This window comes from Leptosomus discolor, chromosome 6 (genome assembly GCF_034619465.1).
Source record: "Leptosomus discolor isolate bLepDis1 chromosome 6, bLepDis1.hap2, whole genome shotgun sequence".
Classification (NCBI taxonomy): domain Eukaryota; kingdom Metazoa; phylum Chordata; class Aves; order Leptosomiformes; family Leptosomidae; genus Leptosomus; species Leptosomus discolor.
The window spans coordinates 21,580,111-21,596,330 of record NC_141396.1 but is presented as its reverse complement, the minus strand read 5'-3'; the positions used below and the strand labels follow the sequence as shown (position 1 = coordinate 21,596,330).

Here is a 16,220-nt window from a genome sequence, read left to right as displayed (position 1 = left end):
GGAAACTACATTCCACTTCTAGCCAAGTCAGCTTTGAGGACAGGTGTGGTGCATTGCTGTTCATGTTTGGGTTTTTTCACCTATAAAGCAAACAAGCATAGTTCTAACAACATCTGAATGTAGCTGTTAAAGAGAATTTCAATTTATTCTTGATGAACAATAAAATAGCTATTAAGAATCAGTAAATTACTGTGGAGGTCATGCAACAGATAACTGCAAACGATATTAGTTAACATTATAGTTTTAGGGCTCTAGTTTCAGTCAGCATTCCAGGTCCTACCTACTACTTTTATTTTTATTTTGTTTTCACGAGCGATATGACAACCGGACCTGCGACATTAACGCCCAAAGCCTCCTGACAAGAAGCTAAGCCCTCAGCAGGGTCAGCGCTGGAGAAAAACTCCAGAGAGACGTAAAGGCAGGGACTCATCCGGGCTCGGGGAAGGCACAGGAGGAGCCGGCAGCTCTGCCTTCTCAGCAGCGCGGCGCTCCCGCCGGGCCGGGCCGGCTCCCGCACCGGGCGGCAGGCCGGACCCAGGCCAGCAGAGCGGAGCGCCCACAAACAAAGGAGCGAGAGCAGCTGCCCGGCCGCCCGGCCGACATTGCGCCTCGGGGCGGCCTCACACCCCGGGCAGGACGCGGGGCCCCGCCGCCCGCGTCAGCCGTGCCCCCAGCCCACCCTGGGGACACCCCGCTCCCCCTTCGCTCTAGGGACGCACTTCACGCCAGCGGGGCCGGCGGAGGGAAGGGGTCGGAGCAGTTCTCCCCTCCACCCGCCGCGGCCAGCGCTCCCGCCGCAGCACCTCCGAAGGAGCAGCGCTCCCGAGGGCCCGGAGACCGCCGGGAGGAGGGAGGGCGGGGTCTTACCTCACCTGCCGCCACCGGGCCCGCTCAGGGGGAGACGCGGCGCCTCTCCCCCCGCGCAGCCCCACCCGCCGCGCCTCACAGGAGCTCGCCAGCCCGGGCGGGCCCCATGGAGCGGGAGGGGGAGCCGCCACCGCCGCCGGAGAGGGGTAAGACCCGGGAGACGCCCGCGCCGCTACCGTCCCTCCCCAGCAGCCTCCGCGCCTACCTACCCTTTATAACATCCCCGCCAGACGTTCTCCTGCGGGCCAATGCGACGCCCGTTCTCATGCAGCTCGCCCAATCAGCTCCCTCCAGGGGCGGTGCTCCTGGCGCCGACAGGGGCGGGTGTCCGCCGGGCCGCGGCGCGCTGCCCTCGCTTGTTGTGGTCGTTAAGACGCGGGGTGGCAGAGCGTGCGCGGGGAAAGACCCGGATGCAACGCCCCCGCCGCTAACAACGGCGGCCACGTGACAACCGCCCGGGAGGCCGCGGTGGCTCCTGGGACATGTAGTCCTACGGGGGCAGGGCTGGTGGCGGCACGGGGCCCCGCTAGAGCAGGAGGGGGACGGCTCCCAGCCGGTGCAGGCCTCCCCGCGCCCTCAGCCAGCACGGGGGAGCTCGGGCACCGTTACTCGGGGTCAGCACTCGACTCTGCTTCGACAATCGGGGTCGGTCTTGCAGCGCTTCCCACAGGCAATCACCGTCTTGTGGTGAAATACTACAGAAAACAAGCTTAGCTTATTAGGGGGTGCATTAACCATTGTTTTCCATTTAGGTTTAAATTATTAATTTAATAATGCCCTGACTCTAGCAGTTAGGTTTCAGGCCCAGTTAAAATACTTGGAACAAATACTGCAGTTTTTCACATCCACACCTCTGACAAAGGCCACGGAGCAAGTCCCGGGCGCTGTGCTGCTAGGCCTCCAGCTCTGCCCTTCCCAGACACTGCAGCCATGGTTTATCAGGTGTGCAGACACACCAAGCCAAAAAACCCGGTTAAAAACTCAGACCAAGCCCTCCTAAAAGTGAAGTGCCTAGACAAGGATTCAGTCTGTTAGGGGGAGTTAACTGAGGACCATGCATTTTAATAGAGGGAAGAGACTGGCCCTGTGCCAGTTTAGAAAGGGAATAGGTGAGAGGGGAGGTTTGGATCTATGTCATGGTGCAAGTTTCTATGAAAAGCTTTTCTCTGCTGAGCTTCACATTAAAGTTTAAGAAACACTTCAAGGCAGGAGGTTTTTTTTTTCTTCAACATCTTCTAGCCCCCAGGGTTCTCGGCTTGCAAACAGCACTTTGCAATGCTAATAGAAGTTATTCATGTGAAGGGCCAAGAAGAAAGGAGGATGCAGAAAAGAAATAGAATGCACCCCCAGTATGTCTTTGAAGCTGTTCTAAGCACAAAGGAGTAAAGAAGCAGTCCAAATCATGTATGAGGCATATGCAGCAGATGTAATGCCTATAAATAAAGTGCAAGTGCTCTCACTGTAGACACCCATTTGCAAATAGCTCCCACATTCTTTTCCAAGCTGCTACTCCCAAGTTACCCCCACTTAACATGAATCATTGCCAAGCCCACCTATGGCACAAATCAATACATGATGTTTCTTCTTTATTCCTTCCAACCTTTCCTTCTGCCTTACCCTCATTAGTGCTAGATGCTTTGGCTGTACTATTTACTGTGTCTGATGAAGTAAATCCATCTCAAGAAACAATAGACTGAAGTAGATGTCTCAGAACAAGGGCTTCAGTGAAAGTAGGAATCGCTTTCAGAACAAGGGCTTCAGTGAAAGTAGGAATCGCTTTCAGAACAAGGGCTTCAGTGAAAGTGGGAATTGCTCTCAAAGAAGTCTTCTAAGCACATCCTTTAAATTCACAAAGAGCAGAACAGTCTTAAGAGTTGAAGATATCGCTATCATAGAAACAGCACATCTGATTTTAAAGTCAGAATAGCAGGCAGTCACTAGTAAAATAAGAGAAACATTTGATCCTTCTGCATTTATGCATTTGCTCTGCTTGTATGCATGCAGGAGAGCAAGTGTCTACCACTGGGTACGGTTAATAGCATCAATTCTAGAAGAGCAATCTGGAAAATGCAGGAAGCAAGAAGGTTAAAGGTAAATGCATTGGACAGTTAAAGGGATTCCACAAAATAGCGGCCTCCTGTAAACAGCCTACAATGCGTTACGGATGCAAAAGGAAAGCAGACAGCAAGTCTTTTGGGTACAAGTGAGTCTCTGCACTAAGGTATGCACATAGGCTTGTTAACCTGGAAGTGACCAAGCATGCTCAGTACAGATGGACCTCTTGGAAAATGTTCTTTGCAAAACTTTGGCAAATCCAGGCAAATGAAAAATCTCATATTTAGTGCCTTACAATTTGAACAGAAGACAATGTCAGGTTTCTGTTGTTTTCATGGAGCACTAGGTGCTTGTCTGTAACACAATGTTCCTGGCAGAAAAGTTTTAACCATTGTTATTGTTATAAATTACATTAGCTGCCCATACAAAATACTCACCTCTGTCTATCAAATCCTGCACTGAGATTTTTTAACTGCTTGATTATGTAAGAGGAGAAACTGTTACTGATAACAGAACCCAGCCTTACCCTAACATTAGCTCAGTAGATCGGCAAGTAACCCAGACAAGGCATAGTAGTGGTTTTGGTTGTTTTCAAGCCCTGATGCAGATGTCCTTAGCAAGTGTTAAAGAGGAAAGACAGACACACAGACAGATCTGGTTTAACAGACTCATTTACTATTTATCAATTATTTTCTCTACAGATCCGTTCAATAAAACAAACTATACTTTGTATAATAGATTACTTCATTGCAGGTATTGCACAGGCTATATTCATCTGGATGCCATGCAAACAAGATAGCAGGTTACTGTCTTTTTTTTAAAAATACATCATTTAGCACAATTAGACTCAGATCAAGAGAATAGTAACCATTTAAAATGGGTAATCTCATTTAAATATCTACAACCATCTCACTTCAGCTCTACTGAGCAGAGAATCCAGAGTGTTAGTACTGGACAGGGCATTAGGAAGGCCTCCTCTCTGCAACTCGCTCCCCTTGGCTACTGGCCTCCAAAGGCATTCAGCGGGTCATCAAACGTGCTCAGTGCCTTGCTTTCAGATTTTGCTTCTGAGGCTGCTTGGGAAGATCTGCTTTTGGGAGTGGGTATCTTGACTTGACTGCTAGAGAAGATATCATCTGAAGGGGGGGGGGCAGGGAAAAAAAAAAGATAGATTTTAATGTTAAGTGACTGCCAAACAGAAGTAACATTGTACATAAGTCTCCAGCACACAGCACTGACTGCCAAGGACATTCTGTGATAAACAAATGCTTTCCTGCTGCTTGCGATTCTAGATGCATTTGTAAGGACATACGTGGGAGCTGTTAGCTGTAAGTCAAATTAAGAATATTTTTTCTTCTCAGTAGAGCAGCATAATACTTGTATTTTATAACATGTTCAAGCTCTTACAAGCATTTGAGAAGTACTAATAAGTTAAACCTCCACAATAAATTCCATTGTGCAAGTGCTAGATAACATCCCTCTTATCTAGAAGATTAGCATCTGAGGAACCTGAGAGATCCAAGAGCTGTGAGGTTGTTGCCAAAGCAAAATCAGAAAAGATGGTACTTGCTAGGAACTACTGTTGTGACATCCACTAGCCATATGAGAGTTTAATCTACAGCACAGTAAGAACATAGCATAAAGCACTTAAGAACAGAGCACAGCTAAGATGTAAGGAGGCAGACAGCTACAAGCACCATCCTGCTGAATATTCAAAAAGTCTGTGTACAGTCCTGAATCAAGATCTCCCACCACCTCCCTCAATACAAACATTTCTGTTATGAATAACTAGGACCATAAAGTGGAAAAATATCATGTTGCTACTAAGACAGAGTTCTCTCCTGAAGGATAACAACAGGTAGAAATGAAACCCTCCAACCTGGATACCCTGTGCCAGCAGCAGAGCTTGCAGACCTGCAGTTCTTGCTGTGGCTAGCACTGCTTGTGTTTAGGAGTGTGCTCATGGAAAGAGACGGAGCTGCCACCATATACATGCTGAAATGTTGCCCTGAGGTTTTCTAGACACACTCAACAGCACATCTCTTCCTATACACTAAAGTTTATAACTTAGGACCTATCACTAAGGTTTTAAATTTAGGCTACTCTGATCACGCAGTTGGATTATGAGGGGATAAAAAAAACCTACAAGACTGAGATATGTGGATCACTGGTGATTCACAAGGCCGGTATAAGTCGCACATAACTGGTCTTGAATCCCTATTAAGAAAACACAGGTCTTATACAGAGGTTAATAGCCATTTACTAGTCCAGACTATAAAAACTAGTATTTCAGCCTTCAGCATGTATCCTAACCCTGAGGAGACACCAAGCATGAAGTGGCCTATCACAATGTGCTTGCCTTTCTCTTCTAGCTGCTTCATCCTCACCAGGACATGTCTGCTACTGTGCTGACCATAGGGATTATACAGGAATAATCCAGGACAGCATTTCAGCACAAGAACAGTTTAGAAAGGCAGTAAACCACAGTAATCCTCTACTGGCATCACTCCAAAGCAAGAAGTTATCACACGGATTAGCTTCACAGCAGGGGGGAAGTACAGCGAGTGCCGTAAGCAGTAGAGGTATCACTCCCATTTTATAACAAGGCTTAAGGAATAGGAAAGTTTTGGCCATGAAAAACAGTATTTGTCAATGCACAAGAAAGGTCAGTCACCATTTTGCAGACAGGCAGAAGTGACATCAAGATGTTTGTGTCGTCAGCCATAAGGTCACTGAGGAGGCTAGGAGAATAAAGACCTGGGAAAGAGTTTTTCTAATACTGCCACCACAAATGTAGTAAATAGTGACTAGAAGCTGCAGCAGGAAAGGAAGGCAGTTTGCAGCCTCCACCTCCCACAAACTGCACCCACTTAATGTTTTATTTGCAGCAGAAAGGATCTCTGAAGACAACAATATACAGCCCTGATAAAGTGCTACCATGATCACTTATGCCAATCCTTAACCTGCCAGCAGGACATCCTCACCTTCAGGCGTCTTCCCTGCACTCCCATTGGCGTTCTGGAGCGCCGTAGCTTTAGGCACTAAGAAGCTGCATGCCTATGGCTGCACCACAAAACAGTCAACACTCTAGAGGAAGATGAAGTCTATCAGATACAAGGTGCTGTAGATGCTATAGGTATTAAGATCAGATATGACATCAAACAACAAGCTCTAGCACCAGAGTAGATGTGCAAACGACATGTTCTGTTGTGGCTAGTTTTCCAATATATTTTCAAGTGGCACTCTACAACTGCTTTTTTCAATGTGAGGTCTGGATTTTTGTGCTGAAATATTTGGAAGGGGTAGCTGTTTGGGAAATTCTGTCATTTGGTATAGACTACATGAAAAAAATGTAAATTATTAAAATAAGATATTTTAATAATTCAATACCTATTTCAAATACTTTGCCTGCAAATATTTAAGTCTTATTTTTTATTTCAATTGAGAAGGTTTTGAAATCTCAAGGTGTTCATTCTCTGGCAAGTGTTCTAACACATTTACAGACTTCACCCAGGTCATTCCATCAGGCTGGAATGCTTAAGAGCAGTCCAAGCAAAACATGATAAGTCAGATTCAATTTGAACAGGTTAGAAAGAATGAAGACCAACAAGAATCAAAGCTAGAGGAGAAGGGAACATTTTCTGTCTCAGAGGAAAAGAAATACGTGCAATCCTAAAGCAGAGCTATAAACATGAAGAGCCTGAGAACAGACACACACAGTTGGGGATCGAATTACTTTCGATACCTCCACTGACAGAGAACAAAAAAAGAAGCATGCTTTGTATCATTTCACGTTACTATATGCTGCTTTTTCAACAAATTACGCAGTGCAAACTTTTGCTCTCAGGTGTAGTATGTAAATTGTTCTTGGTGTACATGGATGTAAACAAAATCTTATGGGCTCCAAGGTAGTCAACACAATAGTGAAGGTGGGGTGGAAAGAGATGCTAATTTCTTCATATCAGTAATTCATTTGAAAGTACAATACACAAAGCTGTGCAAATTGAAACAGGGAATGTATCTCAGAGCCATAACAACGAAGATTAGTCTCTTACTCTAAACAAGAAAAATTTTCTTCTTACCATAGGTGAGAAAATCCCTACAGGAATTAAACTATCGCTTCTCTCGGAAGAATTTTATACACTTTCCTAAGCCATTTAAATGCTGTGCTAGTTCTACAAATCTAGGAAGTTCTCATCTAAGGTTAAAATCCAAAGATGAGCCCAGATTTCAGAACAATTGAAATGTCAAAAGAAAGCAAAGTGTTCTAAAACATCTCTGATGAATACAACTCAGGTCAATGTTATAAGATTAGCAGCAAGACATTAGACACTTACCCATATCATCATCAAATATGGATTTTTGTTCCACCTTTTTCTTGGTCTTCTTTTCTTTTGGTTTCATGGTGAGATCCGCAAAAATATCAATGTTATCATCAAACAGGTTAGTCTCTGGCATTTTCTCCTTTGCTTTCTTCATTGGCTTAATTGCCTCAGTAGCAAATATATCATCCTTGGAGCAAAGTACAGAGAGATTATCAATACACAACACACTTTAAGAGAACAGTCAAATTATCTGTACACAGCAGCTGAGATATTCAGAAGACTGACAGCCTTGGGCTTCTCAAATCCAAGAAGTTTAAGTCCCTTCTCCCCATGGAAGACTCAGCAGAAGTGCCTCAGCGTGGGATCGTGCACAGGTCAAGTACAGCACACAGCAGCTTGTATCAGCTGCTCAGCCTGCTAACTTTATTCCTTTTTTAAGACAGTAATTTGAGCTGCTGTGCGTTGAACAGGCAGCTAACAGATAAGAACCAAATACTTCATTACTCTGAAACAGGTCATCATCATACATATGTTGTCACAGCACGTTCAGTGGCATGCCTACTCTGTTAAGGCTCCACCTGTTAATCCACTCTTGCTAATAAGGAGGTGAAAAACCAAGGAAAGGTTTTCTATTGCCCAGAAGCAGAGTATGATTGACTTCACTACCTATCCTGCATACCCCATCCTACTCAGCAGCCTCCATTAACCCTGTCTCTAAGTAGAAGGGTCTGCATAAGGCCCTGGGGATCAAAAAGGCCAAAGTGGCAGGCTCAACTGTTACCTCAAAGATATCCTGGGCAGCAGGATCAACAGCTTGACGGACAGCAGACTTCACCTCCTTTTTTCCAGTTTTCTGACAGGTGAAGAGAGAGTCTTCCTCTTCCTCCAAAAAAGGTATAGGGCTGCTTTTTGTTGAAGATTTTTGCTGCACAGGCTGGAATAGATCATTGCTGTCCTGATCACCCAGAACAGACAGATCAGGCTTTTTCTCCATGCCCTTGATGGGTTTGTTAGCCACACTGTCTGGCGTTCCCTCCTTTATCTTTGATTGTGCAGCTGGTCTGGATGTTGAGCTGCTTGCAAAAAGGTCTTCCGAGTCAAACAGATCATCCCCTTGGTCTGTGGATTCTGGAAGAAGGAGTTTTATGTTTGTCCCAACAGATAAAACACTGCCATGAGCTGGTAGTGACAAGCCTGAGAGAAAGCCGTTTTCCTTGGACTCTGCTTCAGCAGCAAGAGGCTCCTTTATGTCCACTACTGCTGACATCTGTTTTGGTAGAGAGAATTGTGACTCTCTAGCACTGTCCACCTCCTCAGTCTCTTCAGACTCTTGGGCAGCTAGACGGCGGGCCATTCTGCTAGGAGGTCTTCGTTTTCCTGTAATCTTGATCCTGGTCTGCAAGAAACAAGTAAAAGCAGAGCAGGGTTATACAGAAGGAAAAATCCCCACACTTCACAGAAAACAGGTTAGGATTCCTGTTAGGTTTCCTTGTAGCCCTTTGCCTTCACAACACTGCAACTAACATGCATTACCAATTTCATACTAGCACAGTGAAACTGAATTAACTACAGGTTCTGCTTACAGCTCTGGTTTAAGTAACTTGAATAGCTACATGTACATTCAAAGAAATGCTCAGCTGGCGATCTTGAGCAAGGAATGCTGAACAGACACTTATCCAGGTTATAGGGAGAAGCAGCAGGAACCATTCATCATCAGCTCAGCATCATCCATTTTCCCTATTTTTCAGAAAGGAGGAAAAGGTGGACAAGTGGGACATTCAAGCTTGGAACAGTTTGCAGCAAGGTTCAGAAAAATAACCCAGTACTTTTGATTTTCTGCCATCTGGTCATTCCACAGCAGGTGGAATTGGTGTATACTCACAAGTAGAGAGTCACACCACAGAGCAGCAAGCCACTCTAGCCCCTCAGCTTTAGGTAATACCTTAGTCTGACAGCTTGCTAATCCAGGGGCTTCCATGGTGCAGTTAGTCTGTCCAAGCCATGATTAATTATGTTTTCCATTTAATTTCATTTTATGCATAGCCTGCTGCAGTTCATTTCTCTGCTGCTTTTAAAGAAGCCGCCCTGCAAGCTTCCATTATAACCTCTACCATATCCCACATGGACAGGAGAATTCACACAGGTAGGAAACAGATCAGTACAACCTCCTCTTCCCTTTTGTTAATTGCTGTGTTGGAGTAGAAGGACAATCTGGATGGATATGCTGTAACACAGCTTAAAGGAGCCGTGTGCTTTTATCAGAATCATTGTAGAAGCAAATCTGCCTTTAGAGTGTGAGGCTGTATTGATCAGAGCATGGCTGAAAAAACAGGAAAGTTATGATGGAAGGGAGATGCATTTAAAAAAAAAAAACTGATCCCTGCTCCATGCACTGTTTTTTGAAAGGACAGACAGAATGCTCAGTAGGTTGATTTCTTCCAGCCTTTGGAAAAAAGTGCGTATATTTACAGCTTAAACTGAAACTTGAAAGGTTCAAGAAGCAATGACATACCAAAATTAAAATATGTAACCTGAGCTACAAAAAACCATTCACTGTATAGTTACCGAGATGCTGCTTCTCAGATTAATTCTGTAAACAAACATGCATCATCACTATGCTAAAACAAACATTCAAGGTTGACCATACGCAGCTACAGGAGCTGTATTCTTTTAAAAGCCTATCTATTTAAAAGTATCATGATAGAGGGTTTTGTCTGTTGTGCAGGATATGCTGCTATTGGAAAGAAGTATGCCTACATGGTAATGCATTAGTCTGATGTACAAGCTTCAAACTCATTTGACACTAAGGAGTCATGTCAGCCATTGTAGTGACAGCTGCTGCATCTTCCCAAGTCATCTCTGCTGCTCATCTAGTAATGAACAGCCCTAGCAGCATTAAAGAAAGAAAGAATCAAAAAGTTAAGATCCTAGGTTATCTTATTCGAATCGCTGCTCTCAGGAAACCCAAGAAATTTATAAAATCATAAGCACCCAGACCAAATCTTAACTACATGGTTCAAGCTTTTTTTTTTTTAAAGAACCACTAAATCTTTAATTAGAATATTTTGGAGTCCGTAAAGTAAAAGGTAGTAATAAAAAAACCAAGTGAGTCAGAAGGCAGACATCTGCCATGTCAAAAGGTGTAACACTTTTTTGTTTTGTTTTTGTGTGGGTTTTTTCTTTAAAAACAAAGTTTTTGTTTGAAAAAGAATTGGGAGGGACAGTTCAGAACAACATGACATGTTTATCCACAAAGGAGGTAAAGGTCAACCTACAGAAGTGATGTGTTCTTGGTATCTTGCCACAGCAGCTGTCCATAATGTATATTATAGGCAGCCTAGAGAGATGCCTTTTTTTATGGTTTTCAGGTTGGCATCTCCTGGGACAGGACAAGATGTTATGGTAAAATACCTTTAACCTATAGGGAAAACAACTGTATTTGGGGAACGTACACATGTACCTTAAAAAGGCACATAATTAGGCATATGCATAAGACCCTCACAGAGCTAAGAATGTAGTAAGCTTGACTTTCTCTTCAGCTGTCCACAGAAGTGAGAGGATTAGATTTCCACATCTCCATTTAGATTCAGATAGACTGTTAGCAGAACTTGCGTACCAAAACACAAATTCCTGCATGAGGACAGACTGTGCTTTTAATCCCTGTTTCATCCTCCTAAATACCAAGGTTACCTTGTTGGCACTGTGCAAGGTATCCGCTTGCATAGGCTGATCAAAGCTTACACCTAGTTCTTCATTGTTTCCTGCAGCAGAGAAGGTTTCACTGTTCTGCATATCCTTGGGCTCATCCAATGGAGTGTCCAGAACTGGTAAGGGGGACTTTACATTGGAGACTTGAGGCATTGCACCAGGTAGTAAGGCTGCAGGGTTAATAGCTAAGTTAGCCTACAAAACAGAGAAAAAGAGACACAAAAAGAGATCACGTTAAAACTGCTCAAGAGCAAGCACAGCTCCAGAGAAGCAGCAAGAACTAGTGTATGTAGGCATTCAAGCTCTGTTTCTGCAAGTGCCTAGCCTTTCTTGCACCTACGCACTTCTGTGTTTCCCACATCCTCTGTCTCACTAAATCTCTGGGGTGCTCAACACTATTATTCTGTATAAGAGCTGCAGGAACAGCATGGCCACATTATGTCAGACCAAACACTTACATAGCTCAGTACCCTGTCTGAGGACAACAATGGTTCTGACGTAAAGAGCGATACAGACAGTTATTAGTCATTTCATGTCAGAAGAGGGACGTAACTAAAACCCCAAATGCCTAAGAATCTTAAAATAGTGCCAAGAAGAAGAGCAGGTCAAAGAGGAGCCCACCCTCTGCCCACCAAATAGAGTAAATAGTGCTGCTCAGAGTCAAGTTTGAAACAGAGGGGGAAATAACATTAAACATGCAGTACAGAAAAAGTAACAGAAAATACGCCGTCTGAAAAAAAAAAAAATTGCAAGAGTAAGGTAAAGAAGTAAAAAGACTTTGTTTCAGGGAAAGCCATCAGTAAGGCAAGGAAGATATTTAGATTATTTTTTTTTTGAAAGTCAAAATGCCAGTAAAGTTAATTACTTGTAGCTTTCCAATCCGAGATGAGGGCTCTTTGGTTTTAATGGGAAGAGGGCCTGTAGATTTCTGCACAAAATTACACTGGATTAAACAAGTGGACAAGTTGTTATCAACCAGACCATAGTTTGCATTTAATACATCTATAGAAAGCATCTCACTGCTTACAAATTTCTTCTGGAGATATGTTGTTATAATCACATTCTACTGCCAGAGCTACATCCACTCAATTTTCAGCTTCAGTTCCCCACAAGTCATAGCCCCATCTTCATCATCACATTTCATTCCCTCCTTCTACCCAATATTATACTTCGCCACAGTAACCCAACAACTTCCATCTTCTCCAGGTCACACACACCAGTGAAATCAAACTGTGACAGTTACCCTCCCTCCTTGTTTATTCCCTCCCCTAGACCCTCTGAAGCCACGTTGCAACATCATGATATAACTAACTTTGTGACTGGCTATAACAGGGCCACAGACTTTAATGAAGCCTACATGGAAGCCAAAAGGGCTACAAAATTGTACCTCAGCCTGCAAGGAAAATGGCTTCAGAGAAGCGAGTGCTCCTCTACAGAAAGCAGGCCATCAGTGCCAGAAATATAACTGGCAAGAGCAAAAGCAGCTGTTTCCTCTGCAGACTTGGGTCAATTCTAAGACTCAGGGATGAACTAAATCATATAAGGTGCTCTTCCCAGGGCTTGCTATCCACAATTTTGTAGTCTACGTGGTTCTGTGAGCTAGGCTGTACACTGCTGTTGGTGTGACTGGGCAGTCAGAGCTCCTTCAGCCAGGTTGAAGTAACTGAAGGTTTGCAAGGGTTAGGACACTGGTTTGGGGGGTCTTGATAGCATGACAGGGGAATCCTAGTGTCTGAGGAGATCACTCTCCACTTAAATGCATGTGGTGTTCAGCTGAACCTCAGGCTGAGGTCATTCCTATACCAGGCTGTCAGTAGCTACAAAAAACAGGAAGATGAGCATGGTTCTACACTTGAAGGAACACCTCACCATAAGGGAAGACAGGCTAATTACTAGCCCTGCAGACTTGCTCTGTGTTCCTCAGCCCAGGGGAGGAAAACCAACAGCCCCCAACCCCCCCAACGAAAAGCTAATCTCCTACAGATGGAAATCCAACAAGCCGCTCTGGTGAGGCACAAGCCAGAATTCAGATCCAGACTGCCTCTCCCAGAGACCATTGGTTCTGCAAGATTAAGGGCAGGAGCAGAAGTCTTGTTTGCTCATCATGAAGTCTCCAAGATAAGATTCTCAACAGCCACAGATTTGTGCTGCATGCCCTGATCTCCTTGCTGAGAGACCCCACCTGTACTTCAGAGATCACATTTACTCCAACAGACACTGGCACTTCGAAGAAGAATGAAGAACAACCCATTTTCAGTCCAACTGGACCAGAGATGTAGCTCATCACTGCCTTGTACTTTGCCCTTATAAGGGTGTGGGCAATGAATAAAACACTGTATTAATAGTATTTAAAATTCTTGCTAGTAATAGTGCACCTGCTGATAAACAGAGACAAGTTTGGCCATGCATTGCCGCTTTGCAGCCGGTGAATCCAGGCACTCATTTTGATCTTTTCAAGATGCTTATTTAAAACAAAATAATACATCTCCTTTTTCCTTGCATGCTGTTCAAGGCATGAGATTTAAGTACTTGCCTCTATAGCTACTGCCTTCAGAGCTTCATCTTGTTTGGCACTTAAGGCATTTTCTAGAAGGTTACTGCTCTCCAAGGAAGGGCCAGTACGGGCCTTAAATGTTTTCTTCTCAGCTATTTTCTGAAAGCATTAAGAGCACAAGTCAACCTGAATCAGATAAAAAGCATAGTCTGCAGAAAAGAAAAAATGAACTCAAAAACCCACAAGCAAAGCTTTTTAAAATCTTGTTACTATCTGAAAAGAAAACTAGCCACATCTTATGACTCTGCAATGCATAGCAGGCATTGCCTTTTGGCTCTGCAATGACAAAGGCCTTCCACTCCTCCATTCCTTTAGACAGCAAAGGTTGAGGTAGGCTATGCTAAAGATAAATAACGAGAGTTTCAAACTTCCAAATACATATATATTTCCTCATGCACAGGACAGCAGGGAAAATAAAAAGCACAAAGCTAGCTAGGGAACACTGCTATTTTTATGTTTTCAAGCAAACAGGCTCCGCATATAGCTGCCAAGCGCTAATTGCTTAAGACCACCCCTTTCACAGTCCTCAAAGAAACTGTTTCCAGGAACTATTGCCAGTTTTCTAGCCTAACTTCCAGCCTGAGACCTGAAAATAGACTAAAGTAAAAGTTGGCTTCAATTTAATTAAGCTAAATACATTCAGAGTAGCAGTTTAGAATGCGTGTTAGGACTTTGGCCTCAGACCACCTGTAATGCAGTCTAGTTCATTACTGCAGCTGCTTGCCCTCTAAAAACAATCCAGTGATCACAAGGATTTTAATACCACATTAATTACTTAAATCAAAACAACCTGCAGGGATTTTAATTACATAAGCCATAGAGCAAGTCTCATCAGTCATGCATGAACTGCAGGGGAGTAATATTAGCAAATTAAACAATAAAACAATTAAAGAATACTAACTCTACTACTCTGGTTTCTGATCAGGTATGTTCTCTTACATCTGAGACAGTCCTAGTGGTACACAAACCAAAAAGAATCCAATCCTCTCATCCCAGCTTTGGGAGACCTAATGCATCTGTTCCCTATGTCTTCAGGGTCACAATGGCCATTTCTATTATCTCAAAAAGATTTGAGAAGTCACATGATTTCTTGTGGGAACACACATCAAAAAAAATCACTTCCATACACTTCTTTCCAATGTCTTTTATATAAACCATTTACAGTAGAGGAATAGATACCGGTAGGTTTGTTTTAGCAGTACCGAAGAGGTCATCCTCCTCATCATCCCCAAAAAGCCCTCCTCCAGATGATGGCTTCAGGATACGGTTTGCAGACTAAAGAGACAAAGGATAAAGCAAAGATGTGTCACAGATCAAAAGCACATTGCCTTCGGCCCATGATGCCTGATCTGATATTAGCACTTGGCCCTCCCTGGAAATCAGTAACTTCTAAGCTGTGTTCAAACAAGAAACACTGGTAGGCTGCACACCTCAAAGACTGTTTTTAAATAGCACGTTCAGAGGAGGACTTTGAACTCACCATCGACTTCTTGGGGCTGGCAAAGAGGTCGACGTCTGGATCATTGTCTTTCTGACGTTTGTGACTGAAAAGGAGCTCTTCATCTTGAAAGACTCCAGTACTTTTGGGCCGAGTACTTTTCTTGGAAGTCTGGAAGGAGAGGAGAAAGCTCCACACAGTGAGAAACTCCCTCCTGAAGGGGGTTATTTGGCTAGTGATAAGGCAGGTTACAATTCACCTGAGGGAACACTATGACCCTGGTAACAAAAATACAACTTTAACTGCCAGTTATACATTTCACTTTGACCAAATTTGCAAAACTTAAAATGTAAATATTTGTATTCACAGTTCAATCTGATGAGAAGACATTAACTAAAATGTATCTGTGTCCACTGACCTGAGATCCAGCCACTACTATTTACCCATAAAGCCTTCTTAGAAGGAGGAGGTGAGGGGAAGAAAGAAAAAGGTTTTCAGTATGTTATCATGAGTGTACAGTAAGGTTTATATTTCAGCAAGACTTTTATGCCTTGAATTTTTCAGCTGAGGCTGCAGGACTGAGAAATGAGAGGAAGAGAATCTTGTTAATTATCTTCCTTAGCTACCTTTTTAAAGAAAAACAAAATAAACAAATAACCACCCAAAGTTGAAGTCCTGTAAAGCTATTTTTATTGCTAGATTCCCTGTTCTCCTCCCATTAAAGCAAGCACACCCCCACAGTGAAGAACAGAACATACTGTCTGCCTTTGGCAAGAACTTGTACTTTCAAGTTTGCTGGGCAGGGGTAAAGTTGACAGTCAAACATATCACTTATCAGCCCTCCACTATCTGGCAAACCAACCAATATCACCTTCTTGGACACAAAAAACAATACCTTTCTATGATTATGGTCACTGTATGCACCCAGGCCTGACTTTCAAAGGCAAAGGCCCCACTGAATGCCTAGGTAAAGGCCAGGATCTATGTTTCACCACCCACCTGTCTCTTCAGGACCTATGCAAATGAAAGGATGTCTCTTAAAGAGCATGACTGAACGTCCAGTAGCATAACATCAGACTCAAAATCAAAGCAGCAGGAGCAGTAGTCGTAAGAATAAAGCCCAATTCTCCCCTTCCCAGTACAAGTCTCCAGGAGCCCCAAAGGGCTGCCTACTAAAGCTAGTTTCCAGTACACCATTTTTGGTCCATACACCCTGTCCTATGATTTTTATTAGGGGTCCATTCTCAGCCTCTCTGTGCACCAGCTTAAATTT

At 43.6% G+C, this 16,220-nt stretch overlaps 1 protein-coding gene across 3 annotated transcripts in view; it reads right to left on the bottom strand.

Annotated features, from left to right (window-relative positions):
* Nucleotides 1-3,575: 3,575 nt before the first annotated feature.
* The window catches only part of LOC104347540 (WASH complex subunit 2A), a 37,397-nt gene continuing 24,752 nt past the window's right edge, over nucleotides 3,576-16,220 (bottom strand). For 2 of the 3 annotated variants that reach the window (XM_086466872.1, XM_086466870.1), the window contains 8 exons: nucleotides 14,990-15,118; nucleotides 14,689-14,784; nucleotides 13,489-13,608; nucleotides 11,821-11,883; nucleotides 10,938-11,150; nucleotides 8,029-8,643; nucleotides 7,260-7,434; nucleotides 3,576-4,058 (listed from right to left, as the gene is read on the bottom strand). In XM_086466872.1, coding sequence (XP_086322998.1) covers nucleotides 3,922-4,058; nucleotides 7,260-7,434; nucleotides 8,029-8,643; nucleotides 10,938-11,150; nucleotides 11,821-11,883; nucleotides 13,489-13,608; nucleotides 14,689-14,784; nucleotides 14,990-15,118 — 1,548 coding nt within the window. In that variant the 3' untranslated portion in view covers nucleotides 3,576-3,921. Of the gene's footprint in view, nucleotides 4,059-7,259; nucleotides 7,435-8,028; nucleotides 8,644-10,937; nucleotides 11,151-11,820; nucleotides 11,899-13,488; nucleotides 13,609-14,688; nucleotides 14,785-14,989; nucleotides 15,119-16,220 lie in introns of all 3 variants that reach the window. The other variant, XM_086466869.1, reaches the window with a different exon arrangement.